This window comes from Ranitomeya imitator, chromosome 10, assembly GCF_032444005.1.
Source record: "Ranitomeya imitator isolate aRanImi1 chromosome 10, aRanImi1.pri, whole genome shotgun sequence".
Taxonomy (NCBI): domain Eukaryota; kingdom Metazoa; phylum Chordata; class Amphibia; order Anura; family Dendrobatidae; genus Ranitomeya; species Ranitomeya imitator.
This window is the reverse complement of record NC_091291.1, coordinates 51,658,855-51,682,459: the sequence shown is the minus strand read 5'-3', so window position 1 is coordinate 51,682,459 and position 23,605 is coordinate 51,658,855. Positions and strand designations below refer to the sequence as shown.

The 23,605-nt window shown below is 43.0% G+C and overlaps 1 protein-coding gene across 2 annotated transcripts in view; it reads right to left on the bottom strand.

The window, feature by feature from the left end:
* Positions 1–2,284: 2,284 nt before the first annotated feature.
* The window catches only part of FAM83E (family with sequence similarity 83 member E), a 136,350-nt gene continuing 115,029 nt past the window's right edge, over positions 2,285–23,605 (bottom strand). For both annotated transcript variants that reach the window (XM_069742314.1, XM_069742315.1), the window contains one exon: positions 2,285–3,766. In XM_069742314.1, the coding sequence (XP_069598415.1) occupies positions 3,539–3,766 (228 nt within the window). In that variant the 3' untranslated portion in view covers positions 2,285–3,538. The remainder of the gene's footprint in view (positions 3,767–23,605) is intronic.

The following is a 23,605-nucleotide window of genomic DNA, read 5'->3' as shown; positions in this document are numbered from 1 at the left end:
CACTCAACCAGTAGGGAAACACAGACATTCAACCACCGGGGACACACTACCACTCGCAACCACCAGAGACACATCACCAGTCAATCACTAGGGAGATACCGTCACTGTGAACCCATAGGGACACACATCCACTCTGAACCACCAGGGACAAATCTCCACTCTTAACCACCAGGAACACACTACCACTCTGAGCCACAAGGGACACCGCATCCACTCTAAACCACCAGGGACATAGCACCATTCTGGACCAGCATGGACACCCCACCACTTTGAACCACCAGGGACAAACCACGACTCTGAACTTCCAGGAACACACCAACTCTCTGAACCACCAGTTACACACCATCACTCTGAATCACCAGGGAAACACCAACGCTCTCAACCACCAGGGACACTCCACCCCTCTGAACCACCAGGGACACTCCACCCCTCTGAACCACCAGGGACACGCCAGCGACACACTACCACTCTGAATTACCAGGGACATACCACAACTCTAAACTGCAAGGAACACGCCACCATTCTGAATCACCAGGGACATACCACCACTCTGAACCAACAGAAACACACCACCACTCTAAATCACCAGGAACACGCCACCTTTCTGAACCACCAGGGACACTCCACCATATGCTTCTTTTTAAGACTTGAAAAACATATGGTTACAAACTGTGTGAACAGAAAAGTGCCCAACTGAGATAAAAAAATGGTTGAAATTCATTTTTTTTCACAAGCAACCAAATAAAGTGTGTATGTGAAGGACGCCAAAGGAAATTAAGTGATTGCTTTTTATATTATTGCTATTCAGCTATTTTTTATTCTTTCAGCATCTCATGACTTTTTTAAGGGTTATGTTATGTGCCCATCTCATATTGGCTTCTGTAATTTCCATCAACAGTCGTTATTGTTTGTAACAACACCATTGTTTCATGTCGTTAAAGCCCAATTCCACTGCTATAATTACACACTTACTGTAATTAATCAGTATAACCTGTTTGCAGAATGTATGTTTGCTTTTCTTACTGTGGCTTCCCCCTTTGTGTACTCTGCAGGTTGTAATTGTTCAAGTTGCCTAGCCTTCTGCTTAGGTGTGGTTGCAGGAAGTTCTGCACAAAAGTTGCACATTAGTTCTGCACCATAAAACGTAGACCCTTTTATGCAGCAGAAATAATAAGTAAACTGTTATCTGTGCAGTTGGGAAGATGTGGAAGCAATTAACCATTAATGGAGCCTATACACCTTGCAAAGCCTTTTGTCTGACACTTGTTCTGCCATTACTTTTTCCTTTCGACCTCCAGCTACCATCACCATACACACCATTGCCGAGTATATGAGTGTTTCCCATGTGGAGAGGGGAGAAAGCCATTGCCAGACACCTTTGAAGAGAATTTATCTCCCCTAGGGGCAAAACGCGTGGAAGTTAAATTTGAACATCCAAAAGGGGATGTTCTCCAACATCAAAGGAAAGTAGTTAAAAGTTAGCCTTAAATCATTTAGGATAAAAAATTTGGAAAAATGTGCACATATTAAAACATAAAATCCATAATGATTACCTGTGTCGGGTTTGTTTGAGGGTTTTCTACCCAAAATGTGTAAGCATTATCAGGAAGATATGTCAGGGCGCTTCCTTCTGAGGATCCTTAACCCAGTGTTGACAAAAAGGGTTGTGTAACCAAAAAAACGATATCTCTGATGATGGATTGGGTATTATTTTATTAGCTATGCTGCAGCGATTATATTTTTTTTAAATAAAATACTGTATAAGCAATAAAAATCTATATAAAAAACAATGCGTTTCGCCCTTGTGGTCCTTCATCAGGTGTGTAATAAAATTATTTTTTTTAAAGCTATTTGTACTCAATTTCTTTTACCAATGGGTGTGGTTATACTAGCTGAGGAACCAATCGCTACCCATCAAACTGTTGGTCAATTTGTTTAATAATGAGATTGTATATACTCCAAACTTCATCCCTAAGATGAGAATATTGTACACACATATTTTAACACCCCTCCTATGTATTTTCACTAAAAGAAAAAAAATAAGGAAAAGAAGCAAAAAAGCATCTATACATAGATGTAATTCAACATCTCTCTCGGTGTGGGTGGTGCACTAAAAAGGTCTACGAGCACTAGAAAATGCTTTTTTACGTTCCACCGAAACAGATAAAAACATTATTAAAAAACTAGGGAGGTGATTAGAGAGTTACTTGTATATATAGAGCTCTCTATTTTTGGTTATTTTCATTATATATTTATATCTATTTTTATTTTATTTTTTATTTTTAAGTTCTTAAAATTTTATGAAAAATGTAATAAAAAAATTGTATCTATTTGCCACATATAATCAAATGTGATCTAGATTCATCAATCTGATCAGATAGCAAATCTAATAGGTTAGCGAATAACAGAGAGGACCTTTTCCATGTGCAAAGATCTGTCAAACGAAGTCCACAGAGAACGTCCCACAAACCACAGCCACCCGTGGGGGGGGAGGGGTTCTATAGCACCCATTTTCCAGCTGACCACCCCCTCCAACAGGCACCTGATTCCCGGATCTCATCCCGGCCTGCACTACCAGGGAAGGTGAGTGCTTATGAGTAAGGCATACGGACTGCAAGCTATGCATAGGAGAAGAGCGGCAGAGCTCTTGTTGAGGGACTACTCTTCTCATTACCCACGTTGTACACATACGAAACGCAGTAATGTGTAACCATTATGTTTTTTTTTAATATGACCACATTCTCCCATTTTTTTAAAATCCCGTATGATTAAAGGATAGGTTTTAACTAACTTCCTTTGGTGCTGGAGAACATCTACTTCTGAACCATTGAGAGCTATTTGACCTGAAAGCCAGACCATGGTTGCCCTGGAAGTCCCCTGAGATACTTATCTCTTAACACATGCCTGGTGAGTTGAATTGATACTTTTTCATTTTTTTGTTATTGGAACATGCCTTACTCTTTATTTTGGATTCATTTGTCATGAAAGAATTGGAAAGTTCCCATGAACTCCCACTACCACCACCACAATGCACTTATGCTTGGATTGGTAAAACGTGTTTTCATTGGGGACAGGGGAGAAAGCTTCTGTAAGACACATTTGGAGGTAGCTCATCTTCCATAAGAACAAAGTGATTGGAAGTTTAAATTCAACGTCACCCATCAGAGAAGAATTTGGAGGCTCCATATGCTGAAAGTCATCAAGTTCCTTATGGTATTGCCTACAGTGCCCCTCTCCCACTTTGCGGAGCATCTCTTCTGCTCTGCGTACTTCATTGCACAGAGTGACCCCAAACCATCCTGAAAATCAATGACAGATTATAACATGAGAAGAAGAAGTACCTCCACTAAATTACCTTTCCGTGCTTCAAGTGTCATGTCTGACCTCTTACTTCTCAGCTTACTAAGATAGTAAATGCAGCAGAGGCAGAAATGACACAAGGTTCATTCTAGGATCTGAGGACAAAATAAGGCTGCATCTTCCTTACTATCAGTAGAACTGAAAGAGAACAAATATCTCCATGAAGTCCAACTGATGATCAATAGTAGGGTAGTCGTCCAAGTTGTCTTGTGGAAGTAGTCCATGGTCTAGGCATAGATGTATTAGATACACCATGCACTAATTGTCCTTGCAGTCTTAATAATTTATTATTTGGTGAGTGAAATGGCATAATGGTGGACTCTCGAGGTCTGTTGTCTTCAGGAAAAGCTCTTTGTCGCATCAGTAGCATTGCTGGGGTATCCTTGATATTCCATCGTGATTTGCTCTGGTGGAAAGAATTAAAAGATATGTTAAGGCGTACGCACTAGGTTTTATGATACATATATACTGAATTTTTCAGTAACATTTCTAGAATCTGGCATCAAACTGACAGGTGTTGGATTGTCAGATGGTCACAGAAAAGTTTATATAGTAGTGATCATTCAATAGGAAAACTAAACAAAAATTAACACAAAATCGACTACATTTACCACTTAGTTTTGGCAGTGTGAATATCCATTGTATATTGCTACCAACTCACCTCAAAATTTTTGAATTACTGGAAAATGGATTAAAGGAAATCTCTAATCATCTAATTGGAACTTTTTTTCAAGACGCTGCGCTTAGCTTTTCTATCCATTTCTACAGATTTTTTAGCATTTGAACTCGCAGATTTCTATGAATTTTCCCAAAAAAATGTGATTTGTTACGAATAAATTTGTGGAAATCTCAATATCAGCAAGCTTGTAATTGTATATGTGAGAGTAAGGGAGAGCGAATCCCATGAGAATTTAAAAATCCTCTAGCCACAACATGAGCCATATGCAGTAGCATGAATGATGAGCATTTATGAGTAACGGCCAGCATGACGCCCAATGGATCCAGACAATCATTCAGCCCTTCTCGAGGAACCAATCATATATGGCCATGTCGCATCACTTTCTCTCGCATCATTAGAGAAATGGCTACCACCATTGTTACAGGACATCAGAGAGATAGTTTTTTTGTAAGTGTAGGTTAATAGCAATCTATAAGATATTAACATAGGGGATAACCATGTGAGGCCTCCTTCATACATCCTGGTGATTCCTGTATAGGAAAACCAGTACTGGTGAGATCAGTGGTCTGTGTCCGTCTGTACATATGAGACATCTGTGTGCAGTCAGTATGCTATCCATGTTTGCTGTCCGTATCCCCGTGTTTTAGATCCTTTTTTTGCGAAGCATGTTCTAGTCTTCTTCTTGGACCAGCACTCCTCCCATTTGGTTCAGGTGATTTTAATTAGCAGGAGACTGCAAAGTAAGGGGTCTAGCCCATTTTGGCTCTCACTGAAGAGCTGGAGGAAGGTGAGTTTAAGTGCTCCTTTCATTTTGGTGTTGGTGCTGTGTGGCGGCCATTGTTGCTGTGGCTTTGTGCTGGTGGGGCGGCGCGGTCTGGAGTCTTGGGGACTCAGTCTTGCAGCATGGGGTGCTGTGGGGCAACAGGCCGTCCGCCCTGCTGGTGCATGGCCGCTGTGGCGGTGGGCGCCGCACGGCTCCGCTCCGTTAGGGCGATAGGACCCACTACGAGGTTTGCCGTGAAGGGGCAGTGGGCTTCATACAGTCTGATCAGAATGTTAAACTGAAAACCTCATATTCAGTTATATTAATTTTTGCCTAGCGGCTTTAGATCATGATTATTATGATTTTGGGATGTGCGGTTCATGCTCTTTTTTTTCTTTTTTGCGAACCGTGTTTTAGATCCGTGTGCCATCCGCGTGACAGATACTGGCACCTGGGAAGAATTGGTACAGTTCATGCTGATCCCAGTTCCTGACAGATGCTGAAGGCAGCTTTCATCACTATCTGGGGGCTGATGGTTATAACCTGGGTAAAGGAACAATATCCCAAAAGGTTCCCTGGCTATTAATAACCAGCTGGTTGCCTAGTCTTTCCTGGTGAATTTAAGGGGAACACCAGAAAAAATAATGTAAAGCCCCCCTATAAATTCAAACCAGCAAAGGCTAAACAGACAGCTCTGGGTTGATATTAATAGCCTGGAAATGGGTCAGAGATATTGCCCCTCCCAGGCTACCAATATCAGCCTTCAGCCACTCCAGATATGGTGCATTCATAAGATAAACCAAATCTGGCACTTATTCTAGCTTTTCCCACTTGCTCTGTGATGGTGGCATGTGGAGCAATATGGTTCGGGGGTTGATGTCACTTTTGTATTGCCAGGCGACATCAAGCCTAAGAGTTAGTGGCCTTCAGCAGCCGGCTGGCACTAGGGGACAGTGCAAACTGTACCATTTGTTCCAATGTTATCCATGTGTCATCAGAGTGCACAACTGTAAAACACATTTTTTCAATCCTACACAAAAAACTGACATGTCTTCGGGTTCTTCACATGAACACACGGTTCATGTGAAAAACCTGATGTGTCTGCCACCATTGAATGCAATTTGTGTGCATATGTCCGTATTTGCGGTACTTAAAAAAAATGGACAGCATACGGACATACAAAGCAGATGTATGAATAAGGCTTTAGATTGTAAGCAGTATGATTAGGCCACGTTCACGTGTTCAGCATTTGGTTAGTATTTTACATCAGTATTTATAGGTCAAAACCAGGAGTGGGTGAATATGGCATTAGTAATAGATAATTGCATTAGTAATAGATAATTATCCGCAGTGGATCCACGAGAGATAATGGATATATCTATCTACTAATGCATAGTAGATAGATAATTAACATCAGTAACAGCATCATAGTAGCCTTATGTCTTATTATAAGCAATAGCAGTGTTAAATAATTAGCATAAGTATTTGCATTATAATCAGGGTTGTCAACCATCCAGAAATTCCAGGACAGTCCATAAAAATAGGGCACTTTTTTGCCCTGTCCATAAAAAAATGTAAGCTGAAGAAACTTTTGAGAGTAATTTTCAGCAATTTATAGTTCATAGTGAATGCATCTGAATATCTTCATAACAGAATAATGGGCTGTAGATATGTCACGCTAGTGTCACGTCCCCCTGGAAGACTTGGAGTTAGATAGTCTTCTTTAGAGATGGTGTGAATTATGTCCTGAATGAATTTCCTTTCCGTCAGTGCTGAGAGGGTTAAGAAATCTTTCCATGATGGCTGAGACCATACAGCTTTGCTGTTTTCAGCCGCAACTGATATCATTTATTTCCTCTATATATACTGGCTCTGGGTGGTTAGTCCCTGCCGGTGAAAGATTCATCTTCCTGTGCTCAGTGCTAAAGCTAAGTGGTTGGAATGGAGTTGTAGTAGTAGTGATCTGTAGTTTGCTTTAGTACGTGTGTGTTTTTCTCCTGGTCCCAATTCACATACACTGTAGTTTATTCCTCCCTGTCCCTATCCTCCTCCCTATTGTTGGTGAGTTCTTTTGTATGATAGAGGTTTTCTGTTATCCCTGTTTTGTCTTTATGCTTTGTTTCCTTTATAGTTCTGTCCCATGCTCCCAGGAACGTAGTAAGGTCTCGGACCCAGGCCTCTCTACCTTCAAGGGTACTCTCGGGACAGGGATAGTTAGGGTCCCAGTTCCAGGGACAGTTTGAGGCCCCTCTTCATTACTGAAGACCATCAGAGCCTGACAAGATATGTACCACTTAGAATCACAATTGTTTATTATGATTTTCCAATGTGCTCGTAAAAATTATTGTATGTCCAAGATTTTTTGATAAGCGGACCAGAAAAAAGAAAAAAGTCAAGTTGACAACGCTAATTATAATGACATCCATAATGGATCATTTGCATCAGCAGCAGCATCACAATATTACTACAATGAACCAGATATATACACCAATGACAACATAGTTACACATGGCACCCAGTTATTCATCCCTGGGGGCCATCCACTTTCAGAGCAATATCCCTTACTGTACTTTTCCCCAATCAGAGCACTAAACGTACCCCCACATAATTATGGCTACTTTTTTTATTTTGTTTGTGGATCCTCAATGGGCGACTTTCAATTCTTCGCGACCTTTTTGTTCTAATGTTGAAATCTGTGCGATGTATGATTGATCGACATTTTATTGCTCTCAACTGCTATTCAACATGTATATATTTGCAATTAGTGTTATTTCCCCCCTATACTGTCATTAGTGCTATATATACTGTATTTTGTACCAGATGTCAATAAAACTAATTTAAAAAAAAACTATATAGCATGTATATAAAGATCCTGTACCGACAAGGGGACTTAGTATGTTTGTTCGCATATATGATGTTCATTACACATTTTATTGCTTTTTGTACAGTAATTTTTGCCTTTTAAAATAACTGGTCATTAAACATTTTGGCAAAAAATATATGTGGACTTTTTTATGGTTAATTGCGCTTTTAAAATGTTTTGTGGTATTTAGAACCTTCCAAACTATCTGGTTCTGAAACGATCTGCTGTGCGATAATGCACATGGCAGACAGAGGGCGCCAGTTCACTATTTATTGGCACACGCGGGGCCTGATACAAAATGCACCAGTACAATACTCTGCTGCAGCTCATTTTACTCCTATAGCTCTTGTATAGTTTTTCATAGTTAAACTAAAGAGGGATAAAAATAACATAATTGTTAACTTTCCAGCATCCACAGCATCTCCCTTCACTACTCGAATAACTCTCAAGCATTGTCTGTGACATGATGTTCAAACTGACAGTGCTTTCCTTCCTATCTACAGTCTGGCATAGCAGATCTTGTATAATCTGCCCTCCATAAAGACTTAGATGCTTCTGCACACTGTAATATCCAGCCTCTTTCCCTTCATGCTGATATCTGTAACACTGAGATATGGCAGAAGGATCGTAGAGATGGCTTATGGATCCAGGAGCACCAGGACAAAAGGACAATAATAAGAGAATTATAACGGTATATACATTTTAACCGATACAACAGAGCTGGAAATAAGAATCTAAGCCTTACTCGCCCACATATTCTCTGCCGTTGCCTCTGGTCCCTGTGAACAGGCTGCAGTGGTGACGTGATGACTACATTTGACTGCTGCAGCCAGTCACTGACCTCAATAGCAGCACAGCAACCCATTAATAATACCAGTATATCCAACCAAGTGCCACCTATGACATGAAAGTTACTTTTTCTCTATTTATATGAATTGGCATCTTACAGGAAAGAGATCAGAGCTTTAGATCAGCGATTCTTCAGGATTATACAGGACTTCATCAGCAAAAATATTAAAAATACCCCCTTAATATTGTAAAACTCCCCGCCTAAGCCACAAAAACAGCTCTGTCCCCTCAAGACCGGGTCTTTATAAGATATATGAACGTTTGTAGCATCGTCATTTACAGTTCCCGGATTACAGGGGATGATTCCCTTATAAATGAAAGCCATGAAAGGGCTAAATTCAATGTTACCGCCGGGCTTCGATTCCCCGAAAATAACAAACACTCCCCCATACTCCCCTGCGGTAATATCATAGTATGTGGTCTTCATTGGAAGTGATGACATCGCTGATCACCGGTCACAGGAACCACTGTTTCCTGTACTTAGAAACATCCGCTGATGCTCCAGGCACCTGACCGCTGCAGCCAATCACAGGCTGTAGCTGCTCAATTACAGGTGAATGGTTCCGTAATTACTTCTCATACCGCTGCAGACCAAGGAGCGTCCTACGCTGGAGTATGGGAGAGGTTAATGTATTCGGAGAATCCAAGATTCCAGGCAACATTGTGTTCAGCCTTGACAACTCCTTTATCTTTGAGCGACTCTGGGCCAGTACAGAAACAAACAGTTTTTTTTTAATACCGCCATGTAATATTATTGTGTTATGACTGTACACAACCTTCTGGGTGTTCTGCAGCCGGGATTGTGGTGGCAACTTCATATTACTTCATGTAGTATGTTCATATGTATACAGCAGATCTAAAACCCAGATATCAAAGCACATATATAAATACTTTCAGCGTCGGACTGGGTGGCAAAGGCCCACCAGTAACATTGATTTTTAGGCCTGCTGTTCAGCTACATACAAATATAACCTGATCCTAGTATACAAATGTATTTTTCTTCGATATGATAATAATTTGGCTAGCTTGTTTAATGAATGAATGATTCCTTTTTCTGCAAATTGTGAATCAAGCTTCACAGGGGCCTACCGGAGAATTCTCCGGTTCTCCTGTGGGCCAGTCCGAATACATTGAATAGACATGCATGCCCATACAGTACACACACTGCAGACATACACGCATAAGTAAAATGCCAATGCTTCATTCTGCCAACCAAATTTCATCCAGGAACGCAAACGATTTTCATCCTTATTATAATGTATCTGTAAAAATCTGATGCTGCTCAGATAATCCATATGGGATCTCATTTTTTTTTGGAGTCTAGTTCCTTCTGCATTTTTTCACATAGACACTCCGTCATTGTTAAAAACATGTCATCTGATCAGCGCTATTGAATTACATTGGTGAGTGTGCTTTCCAATGTTTACTTAGACAGCACATGCCCGTATAATACGCTCATCCGAACAAGCCATAACATGCAGTCATTTTAAAGAAGTACTCCAGTATTTTTTTTAGCCTATTCAGTACAGCCTAGTCTATTACTAAATCTTTCACAACCAAGACCTTCTGATGCTTGAATGCCCACTTCAAAGGGTTAATATTTCATGGATGATTTTTTTTTCTTAAAATCTTTTTGGGTCACAAATGGGTTTTCAATCTAATAATAATAGAAAAACTGGCTGGGAAAGAAAAAGGCGCAATATGGTCTTATCCGGTGACAATGGGGTGACATAAAATGGGGAGAGACACTCCCCTTGTTAGGTTGCCAAATGGCAACACATAACAGGCATGTAACAGCTGCTGCACAGATACCGGTCAGGGAAAACGACCATGTATATAAAGATGAAAATGGAGGTACCTTAACACTCAAGCGCTGCTGGTTGGCGAATTGTCGGTGAAATAAAATGCTTTTATTGAAACAAGTTTAAAGTCAACGTGTTTCCACTTCACACAGGACCTCTTCATCAGAACAAAACAGTAGGCCCCCGAAAGAAGCCCATGCGAAACGCGCGTTGGGGCGGAGCGTGTGTTACCCTCTATAGTCATGGGTAAGAGGATTTACTTGTTGTAATTATTGACTGTGGTCTGATATTCAGCTATTGTTTACATTTAAAAAAAACCTCACTGGAGGTTATACTACATTTATGCTGACAAGACCACACTGGATGTTTTTGATCCATTATTGCACTGTCACTGTTGTGAATTCTGCTCTTGGGCTCCCTCTGGTGGTTGTTGATGGTAATGCAGTTATTCCTGAGCAACAGTCTTGGAGAGGTGTTTCTGCTAATTGCAATTCGGACTGGGGTATTTAGCTGTGCAGGACTCATTAGTCCTTGCCAGTAGTCAATGTTCCTTTGGAAGTGTTGGTCCTCTGCCTGGCCCCTCCTGCTTGCTGCCAATTCAGCTAAGATAAGTGTTTTCTTCATTTTTTTAGACACACTGCTGTGTGTTTATTTTCTGTGCTTATCTTGTTTCTATTTTGTTCCTGCTAGACTGTGCCTGATGTTTTTCTCAGTCTAGTTGGACTCGCTGGAGTCGCAGATATACTCTCCACATCTTTAGTTAGGTGGTGGAGTTTTTGTATTTTTCTGCTGTGGATATTTTGTAGTGCTTTTTGCTGACCGCATAGTATCCTGTACTATCCTTTCCTATCTAGGTAGAAGTGGCCTCCTTTGCTTATCCCTGTTTTCTGTCTGCGTGTGTCTTTTCCTCTCCTACTCACAGTCATTATTTGTGGGGGGCTACCTATCCTTTGGGGGTCTACTCTGAGGCAAGAGAGTTTTCCTATTTCCATCTTTAGGGATATTTAGTCCTTTGGCTGTGTCGAGGTGTCTAGGTCTGGTTAGGCACACCCCACAGCTACTTCTAGTTGCCATGATAGGTGTTGTGAATTCTGTGATCAAGCTCCCTCCTGTGGTCACGAGTGGTACTGCAGCTTCTGAGTTTCCTTCCTCAGGTGATGAGGTTAAGTCGTTAGGTGCTGCTCTATTTAACTCCACCTAGTGCTTTGATCCTGGCCTCCAGTCAATGTTCTAGTATTGGTCTTGCTTCCTCCTGGATCATTCCTGTGGCCTGTCTGCTCAGCATAAGCTAAGTTCTGCTTGTGTCCTTTTGTTGCTATATTTTCTGTCCAGCTTGCTTTTTTGGTTCTGCTTGCTTGCTGGAAGCTCTGAGACGCAGAGGGAGCACCTCCGTACCGTTAGTCGGTGCGGAGGGTCTTTTTGCCCCTCTGCGTGGTTGTTTGTAGGTTTTTGTGTTGACCGCAAAGCTATCTTTCCTATCTTCGGTCTATTCAGGAAGTCGGGCCTCACTTTGCTAAATCTATTTCATCTCTGTGTTTGTATTTTCATCTTACTCACAGTCATTATATGTGGGGGGGCTGCCTTTTCCTTTGGGGAATTTCTCTGAGGCAAGGTAGGCTTATTTTTCTATCTTCAGGACTAGCTAGTTTCTCAGGCTGTGCCGAGTTGCATAGGGAGCGTTAGGCGCAATCCACGGCTACCTCTAGTGTGGTTTGATAGAGTTAGGGATTGCGGTCAGCAGAGTTTCCACGTCTCAGAGCTCGTCCTATGTTTTGTGGTTTTTGTCAGGTCACTTGTGTGCTCTGAACTTCAAGGTCCATTGTGGTTCTGAATTACCTATTCGTAACAGTACTGGAGGCCCAAATTACTATGCTTCTCAATAGAGGGAAAAAAGAAGTTCTGAGACCATTTTTTTTTCTTTGCACTGTGTTTTGCCTTTTTTTTCCCCTAGACATTTGGGTGGTTCAGGACACAGGTGTGGTGATGGACATTAAAGGTCTGTCTTCATGTGTGGATCTTCTCACTGCAAGAGTACAAAATATTCAAGACTTTGTGGCTCAGAATTCTATGTTAGAACCAAGAATTCCTATTCCTGATTTGTTTTCTGGAGATAGAGCTAAATTTCTGAGTTTCAAAAATAATTGCAAACTGTTTCTGGCGTTGAAACCTCGCTCCTCTGGTGACCCAGTTCAACAAGTTAAGATTATTATTTCTTTATTACGTGGTGACCCTCAAGACTGGGCATTTTCCCTTGCGCCAGGAGATCCTGCATTGTGGAATATTGATGCGTTTTTTCTGGCGCTCGGATTACTGTACGATGAACCTAATTCAGTGGATCAGGCAGAGAAAAATTTGCTGGCTCTGTGTCAGGGTCAGGATGAGATAGAGATTTATTGTCAGAAGTTTAGAAAGTGGTCTGTGCTCACTCAATGGAATGAATGTGCTTTGGCAGCAATCTTCAGAAAGGGTCTCTCTGAAGCCCTTAAGGATGTCATGGTGGGATTTCCTATGCCTGCTGGTCTGAATGAGTCTATGTCTTTGGCCATTCAGATCGGTCGACGCTTGCGTGAGCGTAAATCTGTGCACCATTTGGCGGTATTATCTGAGCATAAACCTGAGCCTATGCAGTGCGATAGGACTTTGACCAGAGCTGAAAGGCAGGAACACAGACGTCAGAATGGGCTGTGTTTCTACTGTGGTGATTCCACTCATGCTATCTCCAATTGTCCTAAGCGCACTAAGCGGTTCGCTAAGTCTGCCACCATTGGTACGGTACAGTCGAAATTTCTTTTGTCCGTTACTTTGATCTGCTCTTTGTCTTCCTATTCTGTCATGGCATTTGTGGATTCAGGCGCTGCCCTGAATTTGATGGACTTGGAGTTTGCTAGGCGCTGTGGGTTTGTCTTGGAGCCCTTGCAGTGTCTTATTCCATTGAGAGGAATTGATGCTACGCCTTTGGCCAAGAATAAGCCTCAGTATTGGACCCAGCTGACCATGTTCATGGCTCCTGCGCACCAGGAAGATATTCGCTTTCTGGTGTTGCAAAATCTGCATGATGTGGTCGTGTTGGGGTTGCCATGGCTACAAGTCCATAACCCAGTTTTAGATTGGAAATCAATGTCTGTGTACAGCTGGGGTTGTCAGGGGGTACATAGTGATGTTCCATTTCTGTCTATCTCATCATCCACCCCTTCTGAGGTCCCAGAGTTCTTGTCTGATTACCGGGATGTATTCGATGAGCCCAAGTCCAATGCCCGACCTCCGCATAGGGATTGTGATTGTGCTATCGAGTTGATTCCTGGTAGTAAGTTTCCTAAGGGTCGACTGTTTAATTTATCTGTACCTGAGCACGCCGCTATGCGGAGTTACGTAAAAGAATCCTTGGAGAAGGGTCATATTCGGTCGTCGTCGTCGCCATTGGGAGCAGGGTTCTTTTTTGTGGCCAAGAAGGATGGTTCGCTGAGACCTTGTATTGATTACCACCTTCTAAATAAAATCACGGTCAAATTTCAGTACCCCTTGCCGCTGCTATCTGATTTGTTTGCTCGGATTAAGGGGGCTAATTGGTTCACCAAGATAGATCTTCGTGGTGCATATAATCATGTGCGTATTAAGCGGGGCGATGAATGGAAAACTGCATTTAATACGCCCGAGGGCCATTTTGAGTACCTAGTTATGCCATTCGGACTTGCCAATGCTCCATCAGTATTTCAGTCCTTTATGCATGACATCTTCCGAGAGTACCTGGATAAATTCCTGATTGTATACTTGGATGATATTTTGGTCTTCTCGGATGATTGGGAGTCTCATGTGAAACAGGTCAGAATGGTGTTCCAGGTCCTGCGTGCTAATTCTTTGTTTGTGAAGGGATCAAAGTGTCTCTTTGGTGTTCAGAAGGTTTCATTTTTGGGGTTCATTTTTTCCCCTTCTACCATCGAGTTGGACCCTGTTAAGGTCCAGGCCATTTATGATTGGACTCAGCCGACATCTCTGAAGAGTCTGCAAAAGTTCCTTGGCTTTGCTAATTTTTATCTTCGCTTCATCTGTAATTTTTCTAGTATTGCTAAACCATTGACCGATTTGACCAAGAAGGATGCTGATGTGGTCAATTGGTCTTCTGCTGCTGTGGAAGCTTTTCAAGAGTTAAAGCGTCGTTTTTCTTCTGCCCTTGTGTTGTGTCAACCAGATGTTTCGCTTCCGTTCCAGGTTGAGGTTGATGCTTCTGAAATTGGAGCGGGGGCTGTTTTGTCGCAAAGAGGTGCTGATTGCTCGGTGATGAAGCCATGCGCCTTCTATTCCAGGAAGTTTTCGCCTGCTGAGCGAAATTATGATGTTGGCAATCGAGAGTTGCTGGCCATGAAGTGGGCATTCGAGGAGTGGCGTCATTGGCTTGAAGGAGCTAAGCATCGCGTGGTGGTCTTGACTGATCACAAGAACTTGACTTATCTCGAGTCTGCCAAACGGTTGAATCCTAGACAGGCTCGTTGGTCGCTGTTTTTCTCACGTTTTGACTTTGTGGTTTCGTACCTTCCGGGCTCTAAAAATGTGAAGGCGGATGCCCTGTCTAGGAGTTTTGTGCCCGACTCTCCGGGTTTGCCTAAGCCGGCGGGTATTCTCAAAGAGGGAGTAATTGTGTCTGCCATCTCCCCTGATTTGCGGCGGGTGCTGCAAAAATTTCAGGCTAATAAACCTGATCATTGCCCAGCAGAGAAACTGATTGTCCCTGATAGGTGGACGAATAGAGTTATCTCTGAGGTTCATTGTTCGGTGTTGGCTGGTCATCCTGGAATCTTTGATACCAGAGATTTGGTGGCTAGATCCTTTTGGTGGCCGTCTCTGTCGCGGGATGTGCGTTCTTTTGTGCAGTCCTGTGGGATTTGTGCTCGGGCTAAGCCCTGCTGTTCTCGTGCCAGTGGGTTGCTTTTGCCCTTGCCGATCCCGAAGAGACCTTGGACACATATCTCTATGGATTTTATTTCGGATCTCCCCGTCTCTCAAAAAATGTCGGTCACTTGGGTAGTTTGTGATCGCTTCTCTAAGATGATCCATTTGGTACCCTTGTCTAAATTACCTTCCTCCTCTGATTTGGTGCCATTGTTCTTCCAGCATGTGGTTCGTTTACATGGCATTCCAGAGAACATCGTTTCTGACAGAGGTTCCCAGTTTGTTTCGAGGTTTTGGCGAGCCTTTTGTGCTAGGATGGGCATTGATTTGTCTTTTTCCTCGGCTTTCCATCCTCAAACAAATGGCCAGACTGAACGAACCAATCAGACCTTGGAAACATATCTGAGATGTTTTGTTTCTGCTGATCAGAATGATTGGGTGTCCATTTTGCCGTTGGCTGAGTTCGCTCTTAATAATCGGGCCAGCTCGGCTACCTTGGTTTCACCATTTTTCTGCAATTCTGGGTTCCATCCTCGTTTCTCTTCAGGGCAGGTTGAGTCTTCGGACTGTCCTGGTGTGGATACTGTGGTGGACAGGTTGCAGCGGATTTGGACTCATGTAGTGGACAATTTGACCTTGTCCCAGGAGAAGGCTCAACGTTTCGCTAATCGCAGACGCTGTGTGGGTCCCCGACTTCGTGTTGGGGATTTGGTTTGGTTGTCATCTCGTTATATTCCTATGAAGGTTTCCTCTCCTAAGTTTAAGCCTCGTTTCATTGGCCCGTATAGGATTTCTGAGGTTCTTAATCCTGTGTCTTTTCGTTTGACCCTTCCAGATTCTTTTTCCATCCACAACGTATTCCATAGGTCATTGTTGCGGAGATACGTGGCGCCTGTGGTTCCATCTGTTGATCCTCCTGCCCCGGTTTTGGTGGAGGGGGAGTTGGAGTATATAGTGGAGAAGATTTTGGATTCTCGTGTTTCGAGGCGGAAACTCCAGTATCTGGTTAAGTGGAAAGGTTATGGTCAGGAAGATAATTCCTGGGTCTTTGCCTCTGATGTCCATGCTGCCGATCTTGTTCGTGCCTTTCATATGGCTCATCCTGGTCGGCCTGGGGGCTCTGGTGAGGGTTCGGTGACCCCTCCTCAAGGGGGGGGTACTGTTGTGAATTCTGTGATCAAGCTCCCTCCTGTGGTCACAAGTGGTACTGCGGCTTCTGAGTTTCCTTCCTCAGGTGATGAGGTTAAGTCGTTAGGTGCTGCTCTATTTAACTCCACCTAGTGCTTTGATCCTGGCCTCCAGTCAATGTTCTAGTATTGGTCTTGCTTCTTCCTGGATCATTCCTGTGGCCTGTCTGCTCAGCATAAGCTAAGTTCTGCTTGTGTCCTTTTGTTGCTATATTTTCTGTCTAGCTTGCTTTTTTGGTTCTGCTTACTTGCTGGAAGCTCTGAGACGCAGAGGGAGCACCTCCGTACCGTTAGTCGGTGCGGAGGGTCTTTTTGCCCCTCTGCGTGGTTGTTTGTAGGTTTTTGTGTTGACCGCAAAGCTATCTTTCCTATCCTCGGTCTATTCAGTAAGTCGGGCCTCACTTTGCTAAATCTATTTCATCTCTGTGTTTGTATTTTCATCTTACTCACAGTCATTATATGTGGGGGGGCTGCCTTTTCCTTTGGGGAATTTCTCTGAGGCAAGGTAGGCTTATTTTTCTATCTTCAGGACTAGCTAGTTTCTCAGGCTGTGCCGAGTTGCATAGGGAGCGTTAGGCGCAATCCACGGCTACCTCTAGTGTGGTTTGATAGGTTTAGGGATTGCGGTCAGCAGAGTTTCCACGTCTCAGAGCTCGTCCTATGTTTTGTGGTTTTTGTCAGGTCACTTGTGTGCTCTGAACTTCAAGGTCCATTGTGGTTCTGAATTACCTATTCATAACAGATAGGATCAGGGATTGCGGTCAGTAAAGTTACCACTGCTCCAGCGAAGGTCATTTCATGCTGCTCCAAGGCCACCTGATCATAACATGTCACTTTACTTACCATATATACTCGAGTATAAGCCGAGATTTTCAGCCCAAAATTTTGGGCTGAAAGTGCCCCTCTCGGCTTATACTCGAGTCACGGTAGCGGTGGGGTCGGCGGGTGAGGGGGTGAGGGCGCTGAGGCATACTTACCTAGTCCTGGCGATCCTGATGCTCCCCCTGCCATCCCACGGTCTTCTGTGCTGCAGCTTCTTCCCCTCTTCAGCGGTCACGTGGGACCGCTCATTAGAAAAATGAATTGGCGGCCCACCTCCCATAGGGGTGGAGCCGCGTATTCATTTCTCTAATCAGCGGTGCCGGTGACCGCTGATAGAGGAAGAGGCTGCAGCACAGAAGACCGTGGGACGGCAGGGGGAGCGTCAGGATCGCTGGGACTAGGTAAGTATGTAATATTCACCTGTCCACGTTCCAACCGCCGGGCGTCGCTCCATCTTCCCGGCGTCGCTCCGCTCTGACTGTTCAGGTCAGAGGGCGCGATGACGCATATAGTGTGCGCGGCGCCCTCTGCCTGATCAGTCAGTGCGCAGAGACGCCGGGACTGGATGCTGGGAGCTGCAAGCAAGAGAGGTGAGTATGGCTTTTTTTTTTTTTTTTATTGCAGCAGCAGCAGCAGCAATGGCAGAGCTTTCTATGGCACAGCTATGGGGCAGTACTGAACGGCACACAGCACTATATGGCAGCTATGGGGCAGTACTGAACGGCACACAGCACTATATGGCAGCTATGGGGCAGTACTGAACGGCACACAGCACTATATGGCAGTTATGGGGCAATAATGAACGGTGCAGAGCACTATATGGCAGAGCTTTCTATGGCACATCTATGGGGCAATAATGAACAGTATGGAGCATTATATATGGCACAGCTTTATATGGAGCATCTTATGGGGCAATAATGAACGGTATACAGCATCTATTTTTATTTTTGAAATTCACTGGTAGCTGCTGCATTTTCCACCCTAGGCTTATACTTGAGTCAATAAGTTTTCCAAGTTATTTGTGGCAAAATTAGGGGGGTCGGCTTACACTCGGGTCGGTTTATACTCGAGAATATACAGTATATACAATATGTATTGGATCCATCATCGCACTGTCACTTTAGTCTGACTTGTATGGGCACAGAAAAATATATATTTTTTCCTCTTACTCTTGCTTAGTGGTGTTGCACTTTTGCTGCACCTGTTTTTCCCTTTTTTCAAATTCTATCACTGGGCAAATTTGTCAGTAAGATGTATTGGGCATTTTTTGTAATTGTTGTATTATAATAAAACTATTTGTGGTAAATTCAATTTGGATGTATAACTCTATTTTGTATAATGTTTACAACCTGGTGAGACTGTATGGTAAAGCTGTCCTTTAGGCCTCTTTCACGCATCCGTGTCTCCGGTACGTGTGGTGACAGTTTTCACACGTACCGGAGACACTGAGACACGTAGACCCATTGAAATGAATGGGTCTAGGCACATGACCGTGTGATTCCACGGACCATGTGTACGTGTGCTCCACACTTAGACATGTCTGTTTTTTACCGTCAGCACAGGCATCAGAATGCCCTGCACACTGAGAACACAAATTGATGTCATCCGTGTGACACGTTACAGTTAGCGCTGCTCCCTGGTGGCAGGAGCTGAAGACGGCTTTCATCATTCTCCCCTGCTCTGCCAGCGATCGGTGTGAGCAGAGGAGAATGATGAGAGTTATATTAAAGTCAGAACAATGACAGCAGGTGGGGGCTTTTGGGACTCTTACGCCCTTTCATCCAACACCTGCTGCTGCTAATAACAGTGACAGCAGGAGCGGATGAGTATTCCTCACCCACCACCTGCGCTATAACTCAATAAATTAATGAAAAACCCGGAGTGGGTTCCCCCTATTTTCTATAACCAGCCTTGCAAAACTCACAGCTGGGGGCTGCAACCCTCAGCTGTCAGCTTCAGCAAGGTTGGTTATCAAGAATAGAGGGATCTCCACTGCTTGTGCCGATCGCTGGCAGAGCAGGGGAGAAAGATGACAGCCGTCTCCAGCACCAGCCGCCGGGGAACAGTGCTTACTGTAGCGCTTCTTCCCCGGCGGCCGTCTGTGTGGTACGGACGTGGCACATGGGTGAAACACGGATGCCACATGTGTGCTGCAAGTATTACACACACGTACACGGGGACACAGACATCTCCGGTACAGGTTTTTCCGGTACCGGAAATATCAGTATGTGTGAAAGAGGCCTTATTCTGTCTCATCTTGAAAAAAAGCCGCCAAACCAAACACATTACATGTCATGTCAAAGTTCAAATATGAATGAAAAAATGGAAAATCCGGTTCCAGGACGTAAAATAGCACAACATTCTTTATTTAAACATTTTAAAAACTGGATAAGTGCTTACAAATGACCGGCATAAAACTGAGGAACAGCCATACACATCTTTGAGAGTTTTTGCTATAGAACAAACATATAAAGATATACGAAGTGGTGATAGAGAAAAAAGATTGCGTGATAGGGAAGCCTTCTGGATTCTCTGTCTAAACACCAGGGCACCTTTAGGACTAAATCTCAGAAAAGAAATTATACTACATTATTAATATTTTTTTTATTATTTACTTTTGTTCCACTCTTTTTTCTTGCAGGGTTATTTCCTTTAATATTTGTATAGTTTTGTATTATTTTTATTTTTTGGTCATCTGTTTGTATGATTAGCAGTTTTTTTCTTTATTTGTGATTTTCACATGTTCATTGCTAATGTTATCCACCTGTTGAGAATGGTTTATAGGAGGTGTGGATTCCCCACCTCTACTGTATACTGAAGACTAAGAACACAGAAGTTGTTCGAAACACGTTCAGTGATTTAGGGCTGTTCCTCGGTTTTATGTCGGTCACTTGTAAGCACTTATCCAGTTTTTAAAATGTTTAGAATTTTGTGCTATTTTACGTCCTGGAGCTGGATTTTCCACTTTTTTCATTCAAGATTTCAACGTCTTGGCAGCAACATTTTTTCCGAGCTCGGATTTGTCTGCAACCACAGCGATTTGACTTCTAATCGGTGAGCTGAAATTTTTTTCTCCACAAAGTTCAAATATACCAGGAGGATGAGCGAGGTTACTAGTCCTCTTTACTATTTCAATTGTGAAAATGAATTAAAACCATGATCTACTATATAATTGTCTAAGGGTCACTTCCGTCTTTCTGTCCTTCTGTCTGTCTGTCTTTCTGTCTGTCACGGATATTCATTGGTCGCACCCTCTGTCTTTCATGGAAATCCAAGTCGCTGATTGGTCGCGGCAAAACAGCCACAACCAATCAGCGATGGGCACAGTCTGGAAGAAAATGGCAGCTCCTTACTCCCCGAAGTCAGTGCCCGGCGCCCGCATACTCCCCTCCAGTCACCGCTCACACAGGGTTAATGCCGGCTGTAACGGACCGCGTTATGCAGCGGGTAACGCACTCCGTTACCGCCGCTATTAACCCTGTGTGTCCCCAACTTTTTACTATTGATGCTGCCTATGCGGCATCAATAGTAAAAAAAGTAATGTTAAAAATAATAAAAAAAACAAAAAACCTGCTATACTCACCCTCCGTAGTCCACCGAGCCGCTCGTGCCTGCCGCCATCTTCCGTTCCCAGCGATGCATTAGCGAGACCGCTAAGTCTTGTGGGTAATTTCGCAATGCATCCTGGGAACGGAAGATGGCGGCAGCCGCGCGCCCATTGCCACAGCGCCGTTGGATCCCAGAGGTGAGTATGTAACTATTTTTTATTTTAATTCTTTTTTTTTTTAACAGGGACATGTGCCCACACTGCTAAATACTGCATGGGCTACATGGCTGCTATATACTACGTGGGCAGTACTATATACTACATGGCTGCTATATACTACGTGGTCAGTACTATATACTACATAGCTGCTATATACTACGTGGACAGTACTATATACTACATGGGTGCTATATACTATGTGGACAGTACTATATACTACATGGGTGCTATATACTATGTGGACAGTACTATATACTACATGGCTGCTATATACTACGTGGGCAGTACTATTTACTACATGGCTGCTATATACTATGTGGGCAGTGTTATATACTACATGGCTGCTATATACTACGAGGCCTGTGTTAGATACTGCGTGGGCTGCGTTATATACAACGCATCGGGTATTCTACAATATGCATGTATGTATATAGCAGCCACATACTATATAGCACAGGCCACGTACTATTTGTGTGCTATATACTACATGGATCCTATATACTACGTGGCCTGTACTATATAGTATGTGGCTGCTATATACATACATATACTAGAATACCCGATGCGTTAGAATTGGGCCACCGTCTAGTTCTTATATAAATCCTAATGAACACCTGAAGAGAGATCTTAAAATTGCTGTTGGGAGATGGCGCCTTCAAATATGAGCAACCTGAAGCAGTTTGCAAAAGAAGAGTGCTCCAAAATTCCAGCTGAGAGGTGTAAGAAGCTTGTTGATAGTTATAGGAAGCGATTGATTGCAGTTATTTATTCCAAAGGGTGTGTATCAAACATTAAGTTGTGGGTACCAATAATTTTGAATGGCCCATTTTGGGAGTATTGCATGAATTTGCGTCCAATTTACCTATTTTTCTCTGCTTTTTTTGTGTTCTTCCAATACACATTAAGGAAATAAACAAGTATAATTGAATCATTTTCTGGGAGAAATACTTCATTTTCTGGTACAACGTCAAGGGTGTTGTCACAGATCACTTCTCTATGGTGTCACTAATTTGTCACGTGCCCGATCTCAGCACGTGACTTGGGTTGTGCCTGCTAGGGTTAATCTATCTCCCCTCTTTCAATCCAGCATTCAACCTCTGTTCTATGCAGTAATGGGAGCATAAATCACACACTGACCCAGGCCACACACCCGCTCATACACGCTGCCACCACTCACCGAATACACGGGCGATGAGTACCAGAAATATTAATACAAATAATTAGGGTTGAGCGAAACAGATCGGCACTTTTCAAAAGTCGCCGACTTTTAGCAAAGTCGGGTTTCGTGAAACCCGACCTGAACCCACTCTGGGATCAGGTCGGCGGTCGTCGATCTCTACTTAAAAGTCGGGTTTCGTTTTATATACATATATATATATATGTCATTCAGCGCTCTAGCTCTTAAATTTAAGGGTTAAATCGCAGAAAAAATTGGTGTGGGCTCCCGCGCAATTTTCTCCACCAGAGTAGTAAAGCCAGTGACTGAGGGCAGATATTAATAGCCTGGAGAGGGTCCATGGTTATTGGCCCCCCTGGCTAAAAACACCTGCCCCCAGCCACCCCAGAAAAGGCACATATGGAAGATGCGCCTATTGGCCACTCACTTCCCATTCCCGTGTAGCAGTGGAAGGGTTAATGTCACCTTGCTATTGTAAGGTGACATTAAGCCAGATTAATAATGGAGAGGCATCAATTATGACACCTATCCATTATTAATCCATTTGCATTAAATGGTTAAAAAAAAACACACATTATTAAAAAGTATTTTAATGAAATAAAAACACAGGTTTTAATATTTTATTGTACGCTCAATCCACTCGCTGAAGACCCTCGCTCTGTAACAAATAAAAAATAATAAACCAACAATATCCATACCTTCCGTAGATCTGTAACGTCCCACGTTGTAAATCCATCTGAAGGGGTTAAAATATTTTACAGCCACAAGCTCTGCTAATGCAGCTGTGCTTGTGGCTGTAAACCCCAGCGAATGAAGGTAATGTAGGTCCATGACCTATAGTTACCTTCATTCGCGGTGATGCGCCCCCTGCTGGATGTCCTCATATGACCTCGAGCCTGGGAACTTTTCCCACGCTCCAGGGACATCCAGCAGGGGGCGCATCACCGTGAATGAAGGTAACTACAGGTCATTGACCTACATTACATTACCTCATATCATGTCGGGTTTTGGCAGGAGAAATGAAAAGCCGGTAATTGAATTACCGGCTTTTCTGCTATATCGCCCTGAAGGAAATGTAAAAAAAAAACAAAAAACCCATAGACTTACATTGGGTTTCGAGTTTCGGCCGATCCCCGACCCCGACTTTTCAATAGGATAGGCCAATTTCACTCGACCCGACCCTGAAAAACTAAAAGTCGCTCAACCTTATTAATAATGTCTACCACTCATAAGGCTCACACACTTTAGGCTATGGATTCTTTTAGAACATTCAAGGTTCAACTTGTTAAAGTTTTATACTTTAATACAAAAAAGGTTCAGTGCTTACAATAAGAAAAAGTTATAAAAATATGATAATAAAAAGACATACAACTTATGCAAAACAGTAAAAAATAACAGGAGAAAACTTACAGAAATCATCTAACTGGCAGTTTGCTTTCTGCTCCCTGAGGGA